The sequence below is a fragment of the Argiope bruennichi genome, chromosome 1, assembly GCF_947563725.1.
Source record: "Argiope bruennichi chromosome 1, qqArgBrue1.1, whole genome shotgun sequence".
Lineage (NCBI taxonomy): Eukaryota > Metazoa > Arthropoda > Arachnida > Araneae > Araneidae > Argiope > Argiope bruennichi.
Window position 1 is genome coordinate 73,931,455 of NC_079151.1, and position 20,955 is coordinate 73,952,409.

At 27.9% G+C, this 20,955-nt stretch overlaps 2 protein-coding genes across 2 annotated transcripts; both read left to right on the forward strand.

Annotated features, from left to right (window-relative positions):
* The first annotated feature begins 1,013 nt into the window (after positions 1-1,013).
* LOC129972995 (histidine-rich glycoprotein-like) lies at positions 1,014-4,014 on the forward strand. Its single transcript, XM_056087332.1, has 3 exons — positions 1,014-1,066; positions 2,836-2,974; positions 3,120-4,014. Exons 2-3 carry the CDS (start codon positions 2,847-2,849, stop codon positions 4,012-4,014), a joined length of 1,023 nt encoding a protein of 340 aa, XP_055943307.1. The 5' UTR covers positions 1,014-1,066; positions 2,836-2,846.
* A 6,574-nt stretch (positions 4,015-10,588) lies between these two features.
* LOC129977040 (histidine-rich glycoprotein-like) lies at positions 10,589-19,887 on the forward strand. Its single transcript, XM_056090529.1, has 3 exons — positions 10,589-10,605; positions 15,880-15,984; positions 18,726-19,887. Exons 2-3 carry the CDS (start codon positions 15,884-15,886, stop codon positions 19,693-19,695), a joined length of 1,071 nt encoding a protein of 356 aa, XP_055946504.1. The 5' UTR covers positions 10,589-10,605; positions 15,880-15,883; the 3' UTR covers positions 19,696-19,887.
* The last annotated feature ends 1,068 nt before the right edge of the window (positions 19,888-20,955 follow it).

Sequence of the window (20,955 nt, forward strand, 5' to 3'; positions counted from 1 at the left end):
TCTTTTTGCCCCTTTCATCGCGTTTGACTTTCAAAACTGATATAAAGGCTCTAAAGTTTTGTATCAAATGTCCATCTAAAATTAATATCCGAGTCATCTATATAACCCCCCCCCCCCCTTTCCCTTCTTTCCAAGTCGCTACACCACTGATTGAAATAACTAATTGAATTGTTCTAAACATGGAAAAAAATCATGAAATTTTTATCAAAATATGATTTATGCAACAGGGGGGTTTGCAACCTATAACTTAAATATTATTTAATTTTTTAACAAATATTTTTTAAAAATAATCTTATTTATTAGTTTCGTGTAAATTTCTGTCGCTGCATTATTTACAGTTCGATTACCTTTTAGTTTATCTCGTACATTAAGAGGAGTTAATTTCATTTGTAAATTAATCATTAAAAATGACATAATGAACACCTGAATAATAATTTCGATGCATAACAAAAAACAACAACAAATGGTTTCTTCTGTTTTATCATGATCTGATTATCACATTATTTCATTCTTATAATTCGTAAAATATCTGTAATAACAATTAATCCGCATTACTTATGCATGCATTGCTTCATTTACGAGGTGAACAAATTCCGATGCGATTCCCAACGACGAATTACCATCATAATCCGGATAAGAGAAGCAATCCACAAGTGGTACGAGCTCATCAAAACACAAAACCACTTGTTTAGCATCTTCTGGAAGAGAATCTTTTTTTCTTTTCCCCTCCAGAAAGGGGCGTTGTCGGGACTGTCCATAGACAGCTACCGAAAGGAAGGAAGGAAGGAAGCACTTTTCTTCCACCTTAAAAAAAAAGTTCTTTTATGCAAACTGTTGCAGACACGAATCATTAGTCATTGAAAAAAATTTAATTTTGGAGCGGAAGAATCCCCTTCTCGTAAGGTAAAATGATTTTGGACAGTTTAGTAAGAGATTTAATTGCTTGGCTGCTTTCAGGTATTTAAGAACTGATGATCATGGAAGGTGCATCATTTCTTGTGGTGTGTGTTCTGTGATCAGTCAAAGGAATATCTGCAGTTTATTCATCAAAGGATATCTTACATCGGTGAGTTGAATAGAGTTATTCGTCTTCATACAATGGTGTAAAACCTTTCCTACATTTTCTAAGTCAAAAGATAAAATGGATTCCTTAGTTGTCTCGAACTATTTAAATTTAAATTTCATTTAGAAAATATTAAAATAAATTAGCTAACAAACTCTCCAACGAAAACTATAGAGAAAGTAGAATTATAAATATTTATGATACGAATAAATAAAATAAAAAAGAATGAAGTTGAATATATATAAATTTATCTGTGTAAAATTATCTAATTATTCAGTAAAAATCATCTAATTACTCAGTAAAAATCATCTAATTACTCAGTAAAAATCATCTAATTACTCAGTAAAAATTTTCTAATTACACTGCAAAAATTATCTAATTACTCTGTATAAAACAATGGCAATTCTAAAAAGAGAATTTGATGAGAAGAAATGTTAATAAAATATTTAAGTATGTCTGTATAGGAAAAAAATGGATAGAAATTTAAAGCAAAATTTAATTATTGTAGAACGGTGTATAAATTCCACATTGAATAAAGAAGAACTTAAATATCACTTCAAAACTCATTCAATTAAAGTGAAGTGTCTCTATAATTTATAAATTAAATTTTGAGCACTTTAAAACAGCTTTCGCTTGTATATTTCTTTTACTTTTAACATTTATTATTAGTAGAAAAATTATGATTGTAAATTTACGTCAGCAGTAAATATAGTTTTTTATTGGAATACAAATTATTTTATGTTAGAATTGCTTCGCAAAGATTTTTTGAAAAACGCATTAAACACTAGTATGTAACGCAAATAAATTAAGAAACAGCATTTTCAAGTTACTAATTGATATGAGTTTTACTTTCATTCAAATTATATTTATTATTCTAATTTATTAACGTCTGAAAAAATTTTCAATCTATAATTTTAGATATTATTTTCGATAAAATATCAATAATATTTGGAATCATCTGTCGATTAAATTTTAATAATTTTTATTAAAAATCTATTAATTATTGTGATTATTATTCCTCGTTCTCTTAATCTTCATTTCTTAATTGCAAATAAAGGAAAAAATATGAAAATTCTACATTTAAGGAATTTAAATTTTTAAAATTAGGAAAAAAAGCAAATTTATTAAAGTAAATGGTTGTTTTAAAGTACAATAAGATGCTAAAATTGTATTGTTTATCTGAATTTTTAAAAAGTTATAGGTGTATTAAAACTGTCACGCAACTAAAGTTATGGAAGTTATAAAATGAAGACATTGTTGTTTATAAGCAACAAAAATTTGACAACGTTTTTCAGATAAAAAAATACTATTATTGAACTGTGAAGAATAAAAAAAAAATAGTTTGCGAATTCTATAACCTCTTGTTATGAGTTTCTGGGGAAATATTTTGTAACCACAAAGAAAAATTCAGTTTAATTTGTATCTCATCTACACAAGCAACAGTTGACAACACTTTAATTAAATCCATCATATTTTCAAACTTTTTCTATAATTCTCAATCTATTATTAAAGAAAATACAATTTCTGCAAAACTTTTTTAAATAAATGAATCTTATTTTATTTCATTTATAAGGTGAAATATATTTAAGAAAAATAATAAATCTAGATATCTTTAATGTGGATTTAAATTTAAATCAATTTTTCACAATTAAAATTATCCCTAATATGGATTTTGAAACGTTTGCAAATATTCATGCGAATAACTGAAATGATACTTAAATACTGAAGTCATCAAAAGTGCCATTTTTTTTAATATTTGATATTTTATGCAGGTGAGATCAATATGACTGGCTTACCAGGATGGATAGATTTAAAGTTACTTCTCCTGTTAGTATTTACCATCTCAGAAGTATCTGCTAGTTGTTGCCACAGTTATTATCCTGTTTATTATCCTGTTCATGTTGGAGGAGGGTAAGAATGTTATGCTTTGGCTTTTCGAAGCCATTACATTCTCGATTAAAATATAATTTATAATTGGAAAATACTGTAATAATTTATGTAAATTTGAAACTTAATATAATTTTTAACGAAATATAAATCATGAATTATTCTTCAGGCAAAAGAAAATCGTAATCCACATGAAAAACGACCATCATCATCACCATCATCATGGTCATGAGCACCATCATGGACATAATCACGGACACCATCATCAACATGGGCATCACCATCAACACGGTCACCATCATGGTCACCAGCATGGTCATCACCATAAACATGGCCACCATCATCAACATGGTCATCATCATGGCCATCACCATGCTCATCATCACGGGCACCATCATGGACATCACCATGGACATCATCATGGACATCATCACGATCATCACCATGGGCATCATCACGGCCATCACCATGGTCATCATCATGGCCACCATCATGCTCACCATCATGGTCATCATCATGGACATCACCATGGCCACCATCATGGACATCACCATGGCCACCATCATGGCCATCATCATGGCCACCATCATGGACATCATCATGCACACCATCATGGACATCATCATGGACATCACCACGGCCACCATCATGGCCATCATCATGGCCACCACCATGGCCATCATCATGGACATCACCACGGTCACGAACATGGTCATCACCATGGACACCATCACGGCCATCACCATGGACATCATCACGGCCATCATCATGGACATCATCACGGTCATCACCATGGGCATCATCATGGGCATCATCACGGCCATCACCATGGCCATCATCATGGTCACGAACATGGTCATCATCATGGGCACCATCACGGTCATCACCATGGTCATGAGCATGGACATCATCACGGCCACCATCATGGCCATCACCATGGTCACCATCATGGTCATCATCACGGACACCATCATGGCCATCACCATGGTCATCACATGGATGCACATGCAACTGAAGTACATCAGGTCGTTCATTTCCACCAACTCTTTGGATTACAATACTGAGAAACATGGTTTCAGAATTCTTAAAATTTATGTAACTTTTTTTGTATAATACCCAAATATATGTTTAAGAACTGGTATTGGATTTTTATCTACTTATATTTTTTGGTTTATTATTTGTTTGTATATAACCATGTTTTACCGATGCAGGAGAAATTATCGAAACGTTTATTTTGGGAAAGAAGTCTGTGAAGTATTTTCGAATATTCAATAATCATTTTTCTTTAACTTGGGTTATTCACAAAAGTAAGGTGTAATATTATTTGTATTTTTATCTATAAATTCAGTCCCAGAATTTCTTTTTACTAGCACAAATACAAAGTTTTGTAAATAATGTAAACATGTGTTAATTTTTGTTCGTCGATTTATTTATGATATATAACAGTATAAAACTTTATTAAAATAAAATAACATTTCCCAATATATGATTTCATTGGGCATTTATAATGAAATATGAGTTTTGTAAATGATTTTTGTCATTTAAAATGTGATTGCATTTTTGATGTATTTTTGTATTTCCTTCTTCTATTAATTCTTCAAGCTAATAAATATTTTTGTCTTTACTTTTGATTCTTAATTTGCGAATAGCTACATACAATAAGTGTGAATTTAAGAGAGCTGGTTAAATAATTTTGGCTCTACAGATCAAAAAGAAATAAAATTATTTTATCTTAGAAACAAAATTATTTTACGGTTCCATAAAGATTTGATAAAAAGTTACACCATTTAATATCCTCTTTTTATATTTTAAGTCAAGTAATTAAACATTATAATGAAATATATTAGAACAAAATTCATACGTTTTCGATGAGTAGTTTCTTAGATTAGAAATAATTGTTGACTTTGAAAATCGCTTCAGTGGCTTCATATAAAGAGAATTATCCATTTATTGTTCAACATAAGCTGCTTTGCTGTTGCCTCTATAGACAAATATTTGTTTAAACGTTTTGAGCATTTATAGAATAACATTTTTGGACTTTCTAAGTAGAAACTGAACATATGTCACGTTGTTATAATGTTTTCCCTCTTTATATTAATTTTATTAATGTGTTTTTTTTACTTAGAGAAAATAATGGGAATTAATAGTTTTCTTGCACTTAAATCGGCTTACGAAGGAAAAAAAATTAAGTAGATATATTTGACACTTATTCAGATAAATATATCCAAATTATTCTATATGTAATCAGCTTTAAATTTAGTCTCTAAACAATCAATAATAACCAATTACTATTTCAAATAAAATTTCTATCAAATTAAAAGAATCTGTAACGAAACGACAAAGCCGTTTAACCAGAGATAAACATGATATCATTAGTTACTAATATATTTTGAATAACTTAAAAATTTATAAACGTAAAATTGGACTAAAAATAATATAAATTTAGACAAATTATACTTAAATAATGTAAAAAAACTGAATAAAAATAAATTTATAATGAAAAGTTAGGCATTATTTATACAAGAAAATCTTTTCTTATCTTTTATATTTTGACTTTTCATTTATTTTACGCGATGGTTCAATGAGCATCCAATTTTCCGCCTTCCAGTTCGGGTTTATTTTAAGAAAAATTATAGAAAAGATTCCAACATATGAACGATCGAATATCGTATTTCATTTTCTATAATAGGTGTAAATTAAGTTTTGTGCTATTAAAAAAGCTTATATAATCGAACCTTTAGATATCGAACTCAAAAATTCAAATTCGATATATAGAAATATCAACATGCAGAAATGCCTGTGGCAAATTTTTCATCTTCTTGCTAAAAAAAGCTGTTCATTGCTATTTCTTAGAGTTAAAAAGACGTAACAAATTAAAGTATTAAAGATACTTATTTAAAATCATGTGGGAATAACAATGATTTTTCAAAACTTTTGACATTGCTCTGGCCAAAATTGAAGTTTTTTTTTTTTATCTTGTCTTTATTTTTCATCTCATTTTCAATTTCATTTATCTATTTCTCTTCTTTTATTTCGATGAGCTTCTCTTTCATAAATTAAGATTTTTGTTTAAGATTTTGCTACTTCCTAGAATAAATCCAATGTTAATTTGAAATTTAAAGTAAAACTGGCTTCAAATTACGAAAAGAACTGAAATTACGAAAATTAGAACAGAAGAAAATAATGAATAAGTCACTAGCAAGCATTTTCATTTTTTCGTACTACTAATCATCTAAGAATTTTTGTTGCAGTAGTAATTGATGAAAAGGCTTTTTTCCTTTATATGAATAAAATCACTGCTTAGTGTTCACTGCAATTGGCATAAAAATGTTTTGTTCAAAAACTCTTTTCATATATGTATATAAATTTCTTTTGAGACACCAAAAATGTTTTTTTTTAATTTAAAATTCAAGATTCCTGAAACAGTTCCATATATTAAGATTTTCGATATATGGAAGTTCGGTATGTGGAAGTTCCACTAAATATTTCTTTCAAACACATACCACATCTCCATGAAATATATTTCTGTTATATTTTGTTGATAGCATGTAACTATCAAGAAAATGGTGATAATAACACGAATTATTCGTGAAAGGAGAGTTGTATATTTAAATAATCTTAGATTCAGCAAAAAACAATTGAAATAATTTAATTTTTCACTGCATTTTAAATGACGCTTGTTTTTTTTAGTACAATTTGATGTTTGAAAACACAGTAAGGTATTAAAATATTTTCAGTCCTTTTAAAAGGATTTTAAATTTAAATTATTTACACATTTAAAATATTGTAAGAAAATTCACATAGTTAAAATATCATTGTAAAACAAGAGATATACGGAGAAAATATATTTTTAAAATCGTGTACAGTTTCTGAAAGAACTTTAAATGAATAGAACTATTTTAAATCATACTACTAAAATTAATATGGTTATCTTTATTGCATGAGAAGGAAAAAGAAAGATTAAAATAATGTCAAAAATTAATTTCTCTCCTCAGTAGCAAAACTTACATGAAATTTGGATTAGAAAATATCTTTAAAGGAAAATGTTATCTTTCTTTTTACATAATCGAAGATTTTTAACATTTTGATATTACAATATTTTATTTGGTTTATTACCTTTTCTGTAGGAGCAGATAAATCAATAAAACGATAGGATTAAAAGATTACAAATTTAAAATACATCTTCTCTTAAGATAATTTAGATACAAACAGAAGTTATATATTGTTGAAGAATTGGAGCTATGTAAAAAGAAGGATAACAGAACAAACAATTTTGAAAACTAATAAGAAAAAAAAATGTTTTTTATTATAAAGTTATTCATCCAAAATTAAAAAAAGATTTAGTAATTAAAGAATGAATAATTATTTACAAATTTCTTATCGTTAATGCCTTCAAGAATTTTCAAACAACATCTTTTGAACCAAATAACAGAAAAGATTCGGCAAAGAAGAGATTTCACAGAAAATTTTATTGATGAATTGAAATAAATCTAAGAGAAAAGAGAATTACTATTGAAGAAGTTTTTAGTTTCATAAATTGATATTCCTAACATCTAACAAAAGCTGTAAAACTTCTTTATGATTTTAGTAATTCACAAAAGCAATCAACTTCAAATAAACAATCTAATTTTTAGCTTTTATCGAGATTTCTTTGTAAAAGCAAAGACGGGAACAGTAAGGGGAAAGGAAGGAAGAAAATATTTCGTGATTATAGAGTTTTACAAAAGAATCTATAGATTCAGGGTTGTGATTCCGAAGGAAAATAAATTTCGATAATTTTACTGTGGAATATTTCATTTCACCTTATTCTTCGATTCGTTTTACTATGGAATTTATCTAAAATGTTTGTACAACGGACAACTAATATTGCAATGATGAGTTTGAAATAATGCAGCATTCGAATTTTTTGTAATTTTCTTCAGAATTCAGATGTTTGAAAATGTGCATTTTAAAGCTGGTTTTCGTTAAATATATGCTGTTCTAAGGCTCCTAAGTAATTCTCCATGCCACTTTTAATTATCTATATATAGCCGTTTTTAGCAACCAGCTTATTTATCAAGAAGATTGCTTAGAAAATGATTTTGTTAATTTTTGATTGAATTTTTTAAGTATTTTTTCATATTCATTATTCTCTTAACAAAATTATTTCGAATTTTAAATTGTGGCAGACCAATTTGTGGTTGTTTAGTAACTTTGCATCCATTCTGTTTATGATCATTCAAAATATGAATGAGATTTCAGAAATAAAATGACATTAAATAGTTTGTGTCAAGCGACAGATGATTTAAGGCATATCTACAAAAAGAATAAAACAGTCATTACAAACTAGCCATAAAACCATAATCAATTAGCTTACAGAATATATTTCCTAGTATGCTTAGAGGAATTTGTTTGTGGATTTCTCTAAATAATTAAATAAAATAATTAAAAATAAGAAATTAAAATTCATTAAGATATTACCTTGGCTTTGAACAAGGTAACACTGGAGGAGGAATATGCAATTAAATATTGTAGTAACTATGAAATCTCCTTGATTTTCAGTGAAATTAAAAAAAATATTGTTGCAAATTATTCCTAAAATATTTTTCAAAATTCATTTAAATAAGGAAAAAATTATAAACAACTTGCAAATTCTTACCATTAAAAAGAGGATTTTTTTCTTCTGAATTCTAAAATGATGCTAAATTCAGTTTGTAGGATAATAATTTCAGAGCTTACAATAAAAAATGCGGAAAATTTGTTTATTTTTAAATTAATTTAAATTTCAAATATTGCTCAGAGATGAAAATTGCTATCTTCATGGTATATCTATGCCAAATTTCATATGTCAAGTATCTGACGGTCAGTCCTGTAGAGTGCCAACAGACACACATAGCACACAGATACATATTCACTTTCATTATTAGCAAATACAAAAATTAAAAGATCTTTAGATTAAACTTGTTTCAATATTTATGTCATCTATGGTCTGGGCAATAAAAATAATCGTTCCTAATGCCCGTATTTGTATCGGCTTTGCATACAAAAATATCAGAAGGGAGAAATGGGATATATGATGAGATAATCCGAAGTCTTAAAACATCAGCTTCGCTATATTTTTCACATTCTTATATAATGAACATAATTTATATGCCATTATTATTTACAATACAAAACTCCCTGATGATTTTAAAATAATAGCTTTGTGCTTGAGATAAGAATTATGGGGAATTAGAGAAAAAAATTCTACTTCATGTTTTGTGTTGCAAATAAAGGTTATACAGTTTCTTTGGCTTCTTCTAGTTCAGAAATTTTGCCAACAAACTCGAGAGTGAATAATTTAGCAAACAAATTTCATAACCTTGGATTTTCTCATCTGTTCAGTTTCGATGTAGACCATATCTGCTGACTAAATCATCTTCTTCAAATTGGATATTTGAACTTTTCTTTAAGTTACTTTGCGCCAACTATCCATTTTAATACTATTTTATACTAACTTTTATATAATTTGTAAACATGGAATTTTAAAAATCAATATTTATTTATTTCCTAACATACTAGATTTTTCAGACTTTGTACATGTATATTCAATTCATACTTCTGCATTTTTGATGACGATATATTATTTTAATATTTTTGAAACTTTATTTTTAATTCATCGTGCAGTTTAACTAAATTTTCATTCCACTCGAGTGGCATAACTTTTTAGAGAGTTTCACGTAAAAAAAATGATATTACACAAATAAAACCGGATGTTCATCCCAGCTCTACTGAATAAATTGTCTCTCCTGTGTCTAAAAAAATGACATTGAACATATTTTTGGGCACTGTTTAAAGTATTCGATTCAAAGAACATACTTTTGGATCAAATTAACTTTCAATCACCAAGAGATTTAATCTCTTAAAATTTTGATCCAAATTTTTTTTTTCAAAAGCGTTTTTTTCAAATTTTTCTTCGTTCACTAACCTTTTTTGATATAAATTAACTCTGGCTCTCTCATTAGAGGATGACAGCCTTTGCTGCTAAAAATCCCAGCTTATTCAATATTCAATAATAATAATAATAACAATAAAAACAAATAAAACTTAAATAACAATTTGATTTTTGTTCTCGAATAAATGCAGTTAAAAGTTGTTTCTGTTAAATTTATTTTAAATTTGATATATAAGAAAGTGTGAAATTCGTTAATCATAATTAGAGTCATACTAGAATTTCAAAACTGATTCAATAATCTATTCACAATTTTGAATAACAGCTTCAACTTTGACAGTTCTTGACTAAACAGCTTCACGCTTTATGAACACCGTTTAGTTCATTTGTTAAGATTTGTAATCCTATCCAACTATTTACACGTGCCGGCAAAAACCGAAACAAATGATATTCCCTGAGAGAAGACACTTTTTGATGTTTATCTAAGCTTACTCCATTGGCATCGTTTAAGCAAACCGCTTTCTCTCACATCTTTACCATCTGGAGACGGAGGGGCTTTCGCGGAATTGATGAAGCGTGGACAATGACATCAACCACCATATATTCCGCTAGGAAAAGCAAATCCTTTTCTAATTACTTGAGGAAAACGGAAGTCAACCCAAAGTCGATACAGTGCATCCGCTTTATAAAGTGCACGAAACAGCCACTTTTCACTGCAGAACGCCTGAAACACATTATCCAGGAGGTAAGTGAAAACTCCCCCTCTCAGCTTGCTTGCCCTTGTTAAGTTTACGGGTGAAATCGTTTTGTTAAAGCTCGGCGAGTGCAGAAACCGCAACCGAAAGCACTTCCAATAGGATCATTGGATACATTTGTGGAAATAAGTTGGAATCATATGAGATAACGAAAGGAATCTATACTTTTATAAAATGTATGGCAAAAGTGCTTATTTCGTACATAGAAGTGCTCAATGTTTCAAAAAGGATGGATTAGATCAGCATATTCTACTCAAAAAGGAATTTTGATATTTATTTTCACTAAAACTTTTTAAGGGAAACTAATTAAACTGTAGTATTTTCGGGTAATTCGAGTGTCAAAAATGGCAGTTGTAATGGAAATATTAAATTATTCATAATTTCTTAGAATTAATTCAATGAAATTATAAAATGCTTGTAGCCAATTAAGAGAATGTATTAGTATTTAATTACAACTTTTATTTAAAAAAAGGATAATTTCTGAACATGAGTTTTTTTAATAGACAGTTGCTTACAGAATTTTTTTAGATTTCTGCAGAACTGTAAGATACACCATCTTATTTAGAAATATATCAAAAACTTCAGAGTTACTGAAATTTTTGTACTCATGAATTTAATATTTTTGAATGGCTAATATGTCTTGACTAAAATAATATCGAAATTCTAAACTGCGAATTAAGACTTCCAGTAATTTCTCATTTACCGTAAAAAAATATTGTTAACTGAAATAATTTTTGATCCTTTTTAAACTGTTAACCACTTAACTGTTTTATTTTCTTTACTATCTAATAAGATGACACCTTCTATTTTGGGAATATTTTCTTATTTTGATTGAAATGGAAATTGTATACTTGACTTGTTTATGGATTCGAAGTAATTTTAATATTGAATTATAATCTTTATAAATGGTTGATTTTATTTATTTATTTTGCTTACAACTATCAAAATTCGATAAGCGGTTAATGAATATGCGCGTTAAAGAGATTAATTTAATAAGAAATATGAATTTTTTGAAACCAATGTAAAGAATAATGATAACTTTCCTTTCTATTGCCTTAAATGTTATTGGTTGCAATTTTTCTAACAAATTTTAACTAATTAGATAGTTATGTAACATTGACGCTTCTTAGTTTAAAGTAAATTCCAAAGTGTTTAAATTTTGATGACGACATTTTCGAAGAATTTTTTTATTTTGTGGCATTTGTGTTCGATATCAAAAAATTTATTTATTTATCAGTGTAATTTTTTGGCAATGATATATTAATAATTGATATAATATTATATAATTGTTAAGCTGAAAGCTTAAGTTATGATTCGAGGTAAAAATACTCCACATTCATTTAAATTTAATGAAAATCTAGTAAAAATTTTATTCCTTGAATTAAAATCAAAGAATATTTTTAAAAGTCAAATCTTAAATGAATAAATCCTAAATTTCTGTTATCTACTCAAGTTATATTCCAAATTACTAAGCAGCCGAATTTTATCTAAAGCTTCCAGGGAAGAAATTTAAAAGCAATTTCGTATTGCTATTTTTCTCAAAATATTTGAGTAAACCACTTAAAAAAGACACTTCAGAAAGTGAAATTATTTCTTTTTTTAAAGTGCTAAAAATGTTGAGAAGAATTATAACAGTCGAATTATTTGTATCAAAAGAGTAACCTTTTGATATTTTAACTGTCGCAAACTCCATATGATGAATTATGTAACATATTAAAAGTCATTTCAATTTCTAATTGGGCAATATTTTATTTAAATAAAACATAATGCAATAAAATCGCCAAGAGAATATTCCTGGCAAGCATTTTTTCACTGTATAAGGTATTATTCTAAGTAACATAAGATAAGCTTCATTTCGATAAAAATAGCATTTAATATTTTAGGATACTTGGGCTGTATGTAAAAATAAATAAACGGGAAACAAATTTTGAAAAAAGGGTATAATTGAATTGCCTGTACTTTTTGTGTGCCCTATGATGTAATTTATGTCGCTTGTTGTTTCCCGAAAGGTAATGATGCAGAGAAACGTTTTATAGTTCCAAATTATTGACATTATATCATTTACATTTACCTACATCAATAACATTAGTATTAAGGTGTTCTTTCTGATTTTGAAGTTGAAACGATGACTTATTGGATCGATTTTAAGCTTGTAAATGCTTCTTACTCATAAATTTATTTGTTTTGTGTGTTTTCGCGCAAGTCACCTTTGGCACAAGATTCCGTCGTGCATGGGATAAAATCTAACCCATTAAAAATTTAGAAGAAAATTTTTCTTTTAATACTGATTTTTTTGTAGTTGTTAAATTGAAAAGGAGCATTTTTTTCTCGTTTTAATGAAGATTATTCAAAATATTAAATTATTAAAATTTATATACTAAATAGGAGTTTCATTTTCATTTTCTTTTTCAATAATAATTCAAAATAATAAATTCAACTATCTAAAATTTAATATTTATCATGTTACTTAGAAATTTTCATGTATTATGAATGCCAATATATTTTTTCTAAAATTGTTTTCTTTTTCTAATTGCCAAATTATTTAAATGTAAAGTAACCGACTTTTAAAAAGTGCTAAACAAAAGGTGTATCATTCAAGAAAATTTAATTTTCATATTTCATTGAAATTGGTTGATTCGTAGAGCAATTTCGAAGTGTACTTAAGAAAAATGAATAAAAATGTTATAAAACTATATTGTTACAAGATTCAATTTTTCCATTTTCTTGATCTGTATGAAAAATTTTGCTGAAATTTATTATCTTTTTCGGTAAGCTTATAATAACTCAAGTCTTCTTAGAAAATAATTTGTGAGTACAAATAAAAATCATTTTATAATTTTCAATTTTTTCTGTTCGTAAAAAGATTTGAGCAAATATTTGATTTCTCTATAAATGCATTAAATCTCATTGCTGGAGACATCACGAATACATGAATGAGGTCGCATATGAAAGCAGATTCTTGGTTCTCAGCAAAAATATAGTAATATTGTTGCGCCGAATTTCCTTCACTCTAATGATGGGACTTCAAATGAGAGAGATTTGATTGTGGTAGTTAATGCAGTGGTTTCAGTTCTGGCCCCTGGGACTTGAACCCCATATCCGCCTTCTTCTTGTGTCTCAACGGCGGCTATACTTGCCCCAAAACTCAATACAATGTAAAAATTTTTAGGTACTTTTCGGTTAGAGAGGCACAAACGAAATGTCACCAAATAATTTAGACTTGCGCCCCCCCCCCCCAAAAAAAAACATCACCAAGACCTGCGTTAACTTGCAATCAAACCGAACCTACAACTTTATGGCGACAACATTATTTTTTGGGACGTAGTTCTAAATTATTTGGCGACTTATCGTTTGCGCTCGGAGCCAAAAAAGACATATTTTAGAGATCTTTACTATAAAATAAATTTTATCTTATATCCCAATCTTTATTAAGGCTTCGTTTCAAAATTTTCAGACTATTTACTATTTCCCAGTTTCAAAGACACATTTCCATTGATTTAATTTTTATTGATAACCATTTTATGAATAGATGTGAAAAGTCATTATTTTCAAAATATTATTTTTAGAATCAGTAAGAATAGTCTTCTTTCTGATCAAAACAATGCTTGATTTTTTGTAATATCTAAGAAAATAGTTAAAATGGATTTAATATACATTTTATAAATTCTTTCTATTTTTTAAAGTAAAATTTTCGAAAAAAGGCAGAATTTAATATGTTAGCATATATCATTAAATCAAATATTTCCACAGTAAGACATCTATTTTAAAAAAAGACCAATAAAATGGTTTATCTGTTTGCTTTTATATTTATTCTTCGACACTTAACTGTCTTTTAAAATATTTTATTTTAATAACTCATCTACGTAAGAAACTAATAAAATTTACATTATGAGAAAGATTTATTTACTTCCTGATGATTTGTTATCTTAAGACTCGAAAAGATTAATCAGTGGGAAATGTATCCTGATAGTTTCGCTCCATTTCATGCCACTGTGAAACAATGAAGAGAGTTTTCCACTTTTATTATGTCAATAACTTTCGATTAATTGGGCGATTTACCTTCATTCGCATTATGAATTCAAAAATAAAAGTAACTTTTTTCCTGTCTCCCCAAAGCATATGCACAAACGAATATAGGAAGTTGATGGATAATTTCCGGATAAAAGTTATTTATAATATGGTGATTCTTAAATAATATTTACAAATATAGATAAGCAGATGGATTGCGCTTTAAATCGTAGAGGATTTATTACCTTCAATATAAATGTGTATCGTAGACACATTTGATTTCAATTTTTAAAAAATAAACAATTTTTATTTTTCAGAAATCATTTTAATTTGTATCCAATTTTGTTGCAAATAAAATATTCCCCATATTTTAAAGTTTCATAACCCAAAAGATTTTTAAAAAATTATTCGATAGCTTAAAAAATATTCCATAGTTTAAAAAATGATTCAATAATTATAATTACAAAAATTATCTCTAGAATGCTTCTGAATATTTGGTTGTCAGTGAAATTAAAGCTATGATTATTTCAACCTTTTTTCGAAATTCATTATTATTATGATTATTTCATCCGTTTCGATGTATGGAGCAATTTAAGGATTTTTGACTTACGTAAATAAATAGAGATAAAGTAAATTGCTTATTTTTTTAAATTAAAAAATTTAACGCAATGTGTCAATATCATTATAAAAAAGTCAATCCAATTTGAATTTTTAATAAAAGAAAAGAGTAGACTTTTTCTGTTACGAAAGATATAGCTGTCTAAAAATCTCGTTCAGAAAAAAAAAATTTGGTTAATATTTAAACCTAGAACATTTAAATGTGATTTTGTCTATTTAATCAGAGATATAAGAACATAATAATATCAATTTTCATATTTTATTGCCATTTTTATCAATAAAAAATACATTTTTACATTTTTTGACATTTCTATCCAATATACACCTCAAGTAACGTTTAGAAAAAAATAATACTATTTCATATTGGTTTCATAGTTAGTTTAATGATATGTTTATTCAAATATTATTCTTTTATTTGGTTTTATATTCACTTAGTAAGTATTTCTTTGATTTCCTTCCCTAGTTTTAACCTTAATTTAATTTATTAAATTTCAATCACTGAAAAATGGACACAGCATTGTAAAAACTTGTTACGTTTCATTTCAACTAGTTAGTAGTATTTAGATTACCATTTATTAAAATTAATTATTCATATGTTGCTATTGTTCGTTACTAAGTTATTGTTTTTCTTCTTTTAGGATAATGATTGACTTAAAGTTATGCTTTTTGGCCCTTGTGGTGGGCGTGGCCTATGCCGAGGCATCCTGCTGCGTGTATTATCATTACTACCCAGTACATCACAAGTAAGTCAACGCTCTTCTGGTTTAATATGCTCCTAATGGTGATGTAAAAATCTATTTTCATTTTTTTATAGATACAAGCTATCAAATAACTCTGCATATAAATGAACACCCTGCGTACCTCAAGTTGATGAATCAAACAAGTTTAAAGATCTTTCTTATGCTGAAGTATTGTAAATACTTGTGAAACGGAAGCAAATATGATTATTTTAATATTATAACAAATTTATGCCAATTTTTACTGCATCTTCAGATAAAGAAATTTATCTACATCTTTCGAATAGATTTATTAACATTTTCAGAATTAAAAAGAATTTTTCATTTTAAATTTGGCGAAATTTTTCTAAGAAAACTTATTCGATAAAGACATTTAGTTATACTTGAAAATTTTTTGTTATAATCAAAAGTTTTCTTATTTGAAAATTTCTTGATATTTTTCATAATGGTTATTTATTATTGAAAACAAAGAAAGAATTAATATAAAGTTTGCTATATCATAGGAAAAGCAAGTTTCATCTAAATAATATTAATAATATTTTAATGGCATTCTTCTATCGCTCTGTCACTTTAATATAGCTACCTAGATAGCTTTTTCGTTACTGTCATTTTTTTCTCGAAATTAATGAACCGCAAAGCAGATTTAATGGTCTGAAATAAGCAGTAAATTTTCAAGCAGATGAAGCGTCAATTTATGATCTTAAAATAAATGTCTTTCTATTGTGATTGACTGTTTCTTTATCACAGTTACATTTCACTTATCAAAAAATGGTAGTGACATAATTAATTACTTTTAGTAATGTCAAGCTATATGAGTTACGACACTTGGTAATTTTTTTCACTCAGTATTCTCTTTGGATTAATCTTAAATATCTCTTCTTAAAATAAAAATCTTAAAATAAATGATTAAATATTGTCAAATTGTTGCAGTAAATTATATTGTTAGTTGTTTAAATATTATTAGATTGTTGTACAAAATGTAAATGAAAGAATTGTCTTAGGTCAATTTTTTAAAGTTTGAGTTAGAATATTTTCCGTCACGTTCGTTTGATTTGGTTTCAGTGTAAATGAAATTCTTAAAACATTATTACATCATTTTGTCCATTATAGTGTTTGAGAAACAAGTTTTTAAACGACAAAATCCGCCATATATAATAGGTTTAAAGAGACTAGAGATTAAATTTCTAGAGTTTGTAAGAAATATATTTAAAATAAGTAATGGTGTGCGTAAGTTAGACAACCAGAATATAGATATTTATATATGCTACATGCAGACCATGATTTCGGAATAAAATATCAGCGAATGAAGCATGTGCAGAATTTTGGAGAAAGAAATGAGCAAAACTAAATTCATTAGATAAAGAAATTTTTTCCATAAGAGAAATATGATTTAAAATAAAATTACAATTTGTGTTAAAAAAATATTATTAAGATTTACAAAAGCATATATAGCATAATTTAAAATATTTTTAAATCGAACAGCAATATTTTCTTAATTAAAAAAATATTTTACTTTTCGTATTCAAATACTATTATAGCATATATATAAAACGCTATTCGTTTGAAAGAAAGGAATAATTCTTCGAAATGTATGTTATTTAATTTTGTATTGCATTTTGTTTTGAAAGTTAGTAATTAAAGTTGCAGTTAAAAAGTTGCAGTTTTCACTATTTTTTATATATAAATCATTGTATATGGTTTAAGTTAAGCAGTTATATGCATATTATTGTGTATTTATTATTACAGCAGATGGTGTTTTAGAATTAATTCGGCATAACAATTCTGCAATAATTAATTTCTACTGATATAAGACTTTATTGAAAGCGTTTTTGGGCTTTCTCTTTCCTATTGATTCTTAAGCATTCGGATTAACTTTCCCGACTACTTCATAGCTTCTAGGAATAATATTTTCCTTTTAAATGACGCAGTCGATAATTTTTTCATGATGTAAAATTCCTTCACTTCTTTTTCTTTTTACCGTGAATCATCCAGCTCAAGAACTCCGTCCATTGTCCAACATATCGGAAGTAATTAAATATTAAATAATAAGAAATTAAACAAATTAATAATTAATTATTAGCTTTCATTATCATCGAAAATGAAAGCTAAATGTTGACTGCTTTCATTTTCGATTTTTGAAATTTTTCTAAAATGTAAAATAAATAGTAAATCAGATTTATTTAAAAAATTTAACCGATTTAAATTACATCGAAAGCAATTTTTTTAAAAAAACTAAAACATGTTTTTCTGTACAATTTTCTATAATTTTAATATAAATGCACACAAGAAGAAACAGAATAATAAGAAAAGAAAATATAAGAAAAAAAATCTTTTAAACAATTTAAATAAATACATTTAAATTAAACAAAATTGATTAAAGATAATGCAATTTTATCAGACACTAGTAATTTATCTAATTTAGTTTTTAAGTAGTGCTTAATTTCAAAAATAATTGTGAATTTGGTAATGCTCAAATTAAAAATAATTGTCATAACTGGAGTACTTGAAATTCGTAACATCTGAAAAATTCTAATGATGCAACAGATATAATGCCTTCCTTCTATTTGGGAAATAAATAAAACCTCTTTGCTATATTTAAAAGAAAAAGTATGAGCGAGTTAATTTAATTCTTGTACATTTCAGAAAGGATTCCTTTTTAAGGGAATAAATATATATGTAAGAATAGCTTTAAAAATAAATAAGTGAAAATTGATTATAAATAAGTGAGCATATATTTTCTCTTCCAGGCCTCAAAAGAAGGTAATCGTGATAAAAGACGAGCAAAAGCATCATCACCACCACCATCATCATCACGGTCACCACCATGGGCATGAACACCATCACGGCCATGACCATAAGCATGAACATGGTCATCATCATGGTCATGACCATAAACATGAACATGGACATCATCACCATCATGGTCATGATCATCATCACAAACACGGACATGATCACAAGCATGAGCATGGTCATCACCACGGTCACAAACATGAACATGGTCATCATCATGGGCATAAACATGAACACGGACATCATCATGGACACAAACATGAACACGGGCATCACCATGGTCATCATCACGGTCATAAACATGAACATGGCCATCATCATGGGCACAAACATGAACACGGCCATCACCACGGTCACAAGCACGAACATGGCCACCATCATGGGCATGAACACAAACACGGCCATCACCACGGTCACAAGCACGAACATGGCCACCATCATGGGCATGAACACAAACATGGCCATCACCATGGGCATCATCATGGTCATCATCACGGACATCATCATGGTCATCACCATGGGCACGAACACGGTCATCATCATGGCCATCACCACGGGCATCATCATGGTCACGAACACGGTCATCACCACGGTCACCATCATGGTCATCATCATGGCCATCATCATGGTCATGAGCATGGACATCATAACGGGCATCAACATGGCCATCACCACGGTCATGAGCATGGACATCATCACGGCCACCACCATGGTCATCATCATGGTCATGAACATGGACATAAACACGGTCATCATCATGGACACCACCACGGACATCAGCATGGACACCATCATGGCCATCATCATGGTCACCATCATGGACATCATCATGGTCATCACGAAGGACACCACCATAGCTATTTGGCCTCACAACCGAAACCTCAAATTCACGACCTGTTCGGTTTCCATTACAACCAAAAATAAGCTTAATTTTCGTTGAAGAAGAAATGTTCCTTACTGAAAATATGTATAATACGGATGTATATTGTACATAAAAATCCTTCCTTGAAGTGTTCAGTAGAAAGAAAATCGGGGTAGGAATCTTTTGAATCACCAAAGAATGAAGTTCTATTTCCAGAACTTTCAAGTCATGTAATTAATGAAAATAAAATTATTTATTCCTGTAAACATGGAGATTTTTTCAGTTTTCATAGATCTTCAAATTTTTATTTTTTTTATTACTTAGTTATTTTGTCTTTAAGAGGCACAAAATGCATAATATAATGCGATATAATACATTGATATGCAATATAATACATTTTTTACAGATTATATTTCATTTTAAATATATTCTAAAATATTTCTAAAAATGAATAAGAATATTCTAATATTATATATCTATATTCCTCTATATATACGAGGAAACATTTTGGTTTACGGAAATGTTAGTTGATTTAATTAGTTAGAATAACAGATAAAAATTAAGGTCAAATTTTCTTTTAATAGTTGGATTAGTTTTCAATTGGTATTTTTTATTAGCTATAGAATTTTTAAAAAATGATCATTTCATAATTATGGTACCGAAAAAAATAAAAAAAATTAATATGAAAAAACTGTGTATTTTAAAATATCAAGCTCATGATGAATATGAATAATTTTAATGTAAAGAGAAACGATATTACACAAATAAAACAAATGTAAAGGGTTCATGGAAAAGTGAAAAAAAAAAAAAACTTGATTAAAGATCAAATCTAAGAATTAAAATTAAATTACTGACAGAAATGTAAAACGAAAAGCAAACAATTATTTAAACAGAATAGGAATTGTTATTAAGGTTACATATATTTCATTCTACTAGAACCACTTTAATGTGAACATTAATGGGTGTATTTAATGCTTCAAAAGGCGGTATATCAACTGATATTAAATAAACACAATAAATAAAAAGTTATATGATATTTTTGTTGAATGCGAGTAGAAATGCTTTAGAAAGCAAATAGAAAATTCAAAATTTACATATAATTTGCAGAATTTGCATGAATGAAAAAAGGCTTGTTAATGGTATCTGCATAAATAGGTGTAGAAAACTTTGTGTTTAGATGAAAGTAATGAGAAAGAAATCGATTATGTGCAGCTTAAAAATTAGGTTATTTCTAGATGGAAATGGGTGATGATGTCCATCACCCATTTCAAATGTCAAAGTTCATTCCTCGGGTGTATTATAGTTTTAACTTGCATTAATAA

Excerpts from the sequence above, each read along its gene's own strand:
- LOC129977040 (XM_056090529.1), top strand. The coding sequence starts at position 15,884 with ATGATTGACTTAAAGTTATGCTTTTTGGCCCTTGTGGTGGGCGTGGCC. Across the intron at positions 15,985-18,725 it reads TACTACCCAGTACATCACAA|GCCTCAAAAGAAGGTAATCG; the intron begins GTAAGTCAACGC and ends TTTCTCTTCCAG.
- LOC129972995 (XM_056087332.1), top strand. The coding sequence starts at position 2,847 with ATGACTGGCTTACCAGGATGGATAGATTTAAAGTTACTTCTCCTGTTA. Across the intron at positions 2,975-3,119 it reads CCTGTTCATGTTGGAGGAGG|GCAAAAGAAAATCGTAATCC; the intron begins GTAAGAATGTTA and ends ATTATTCTTCAG.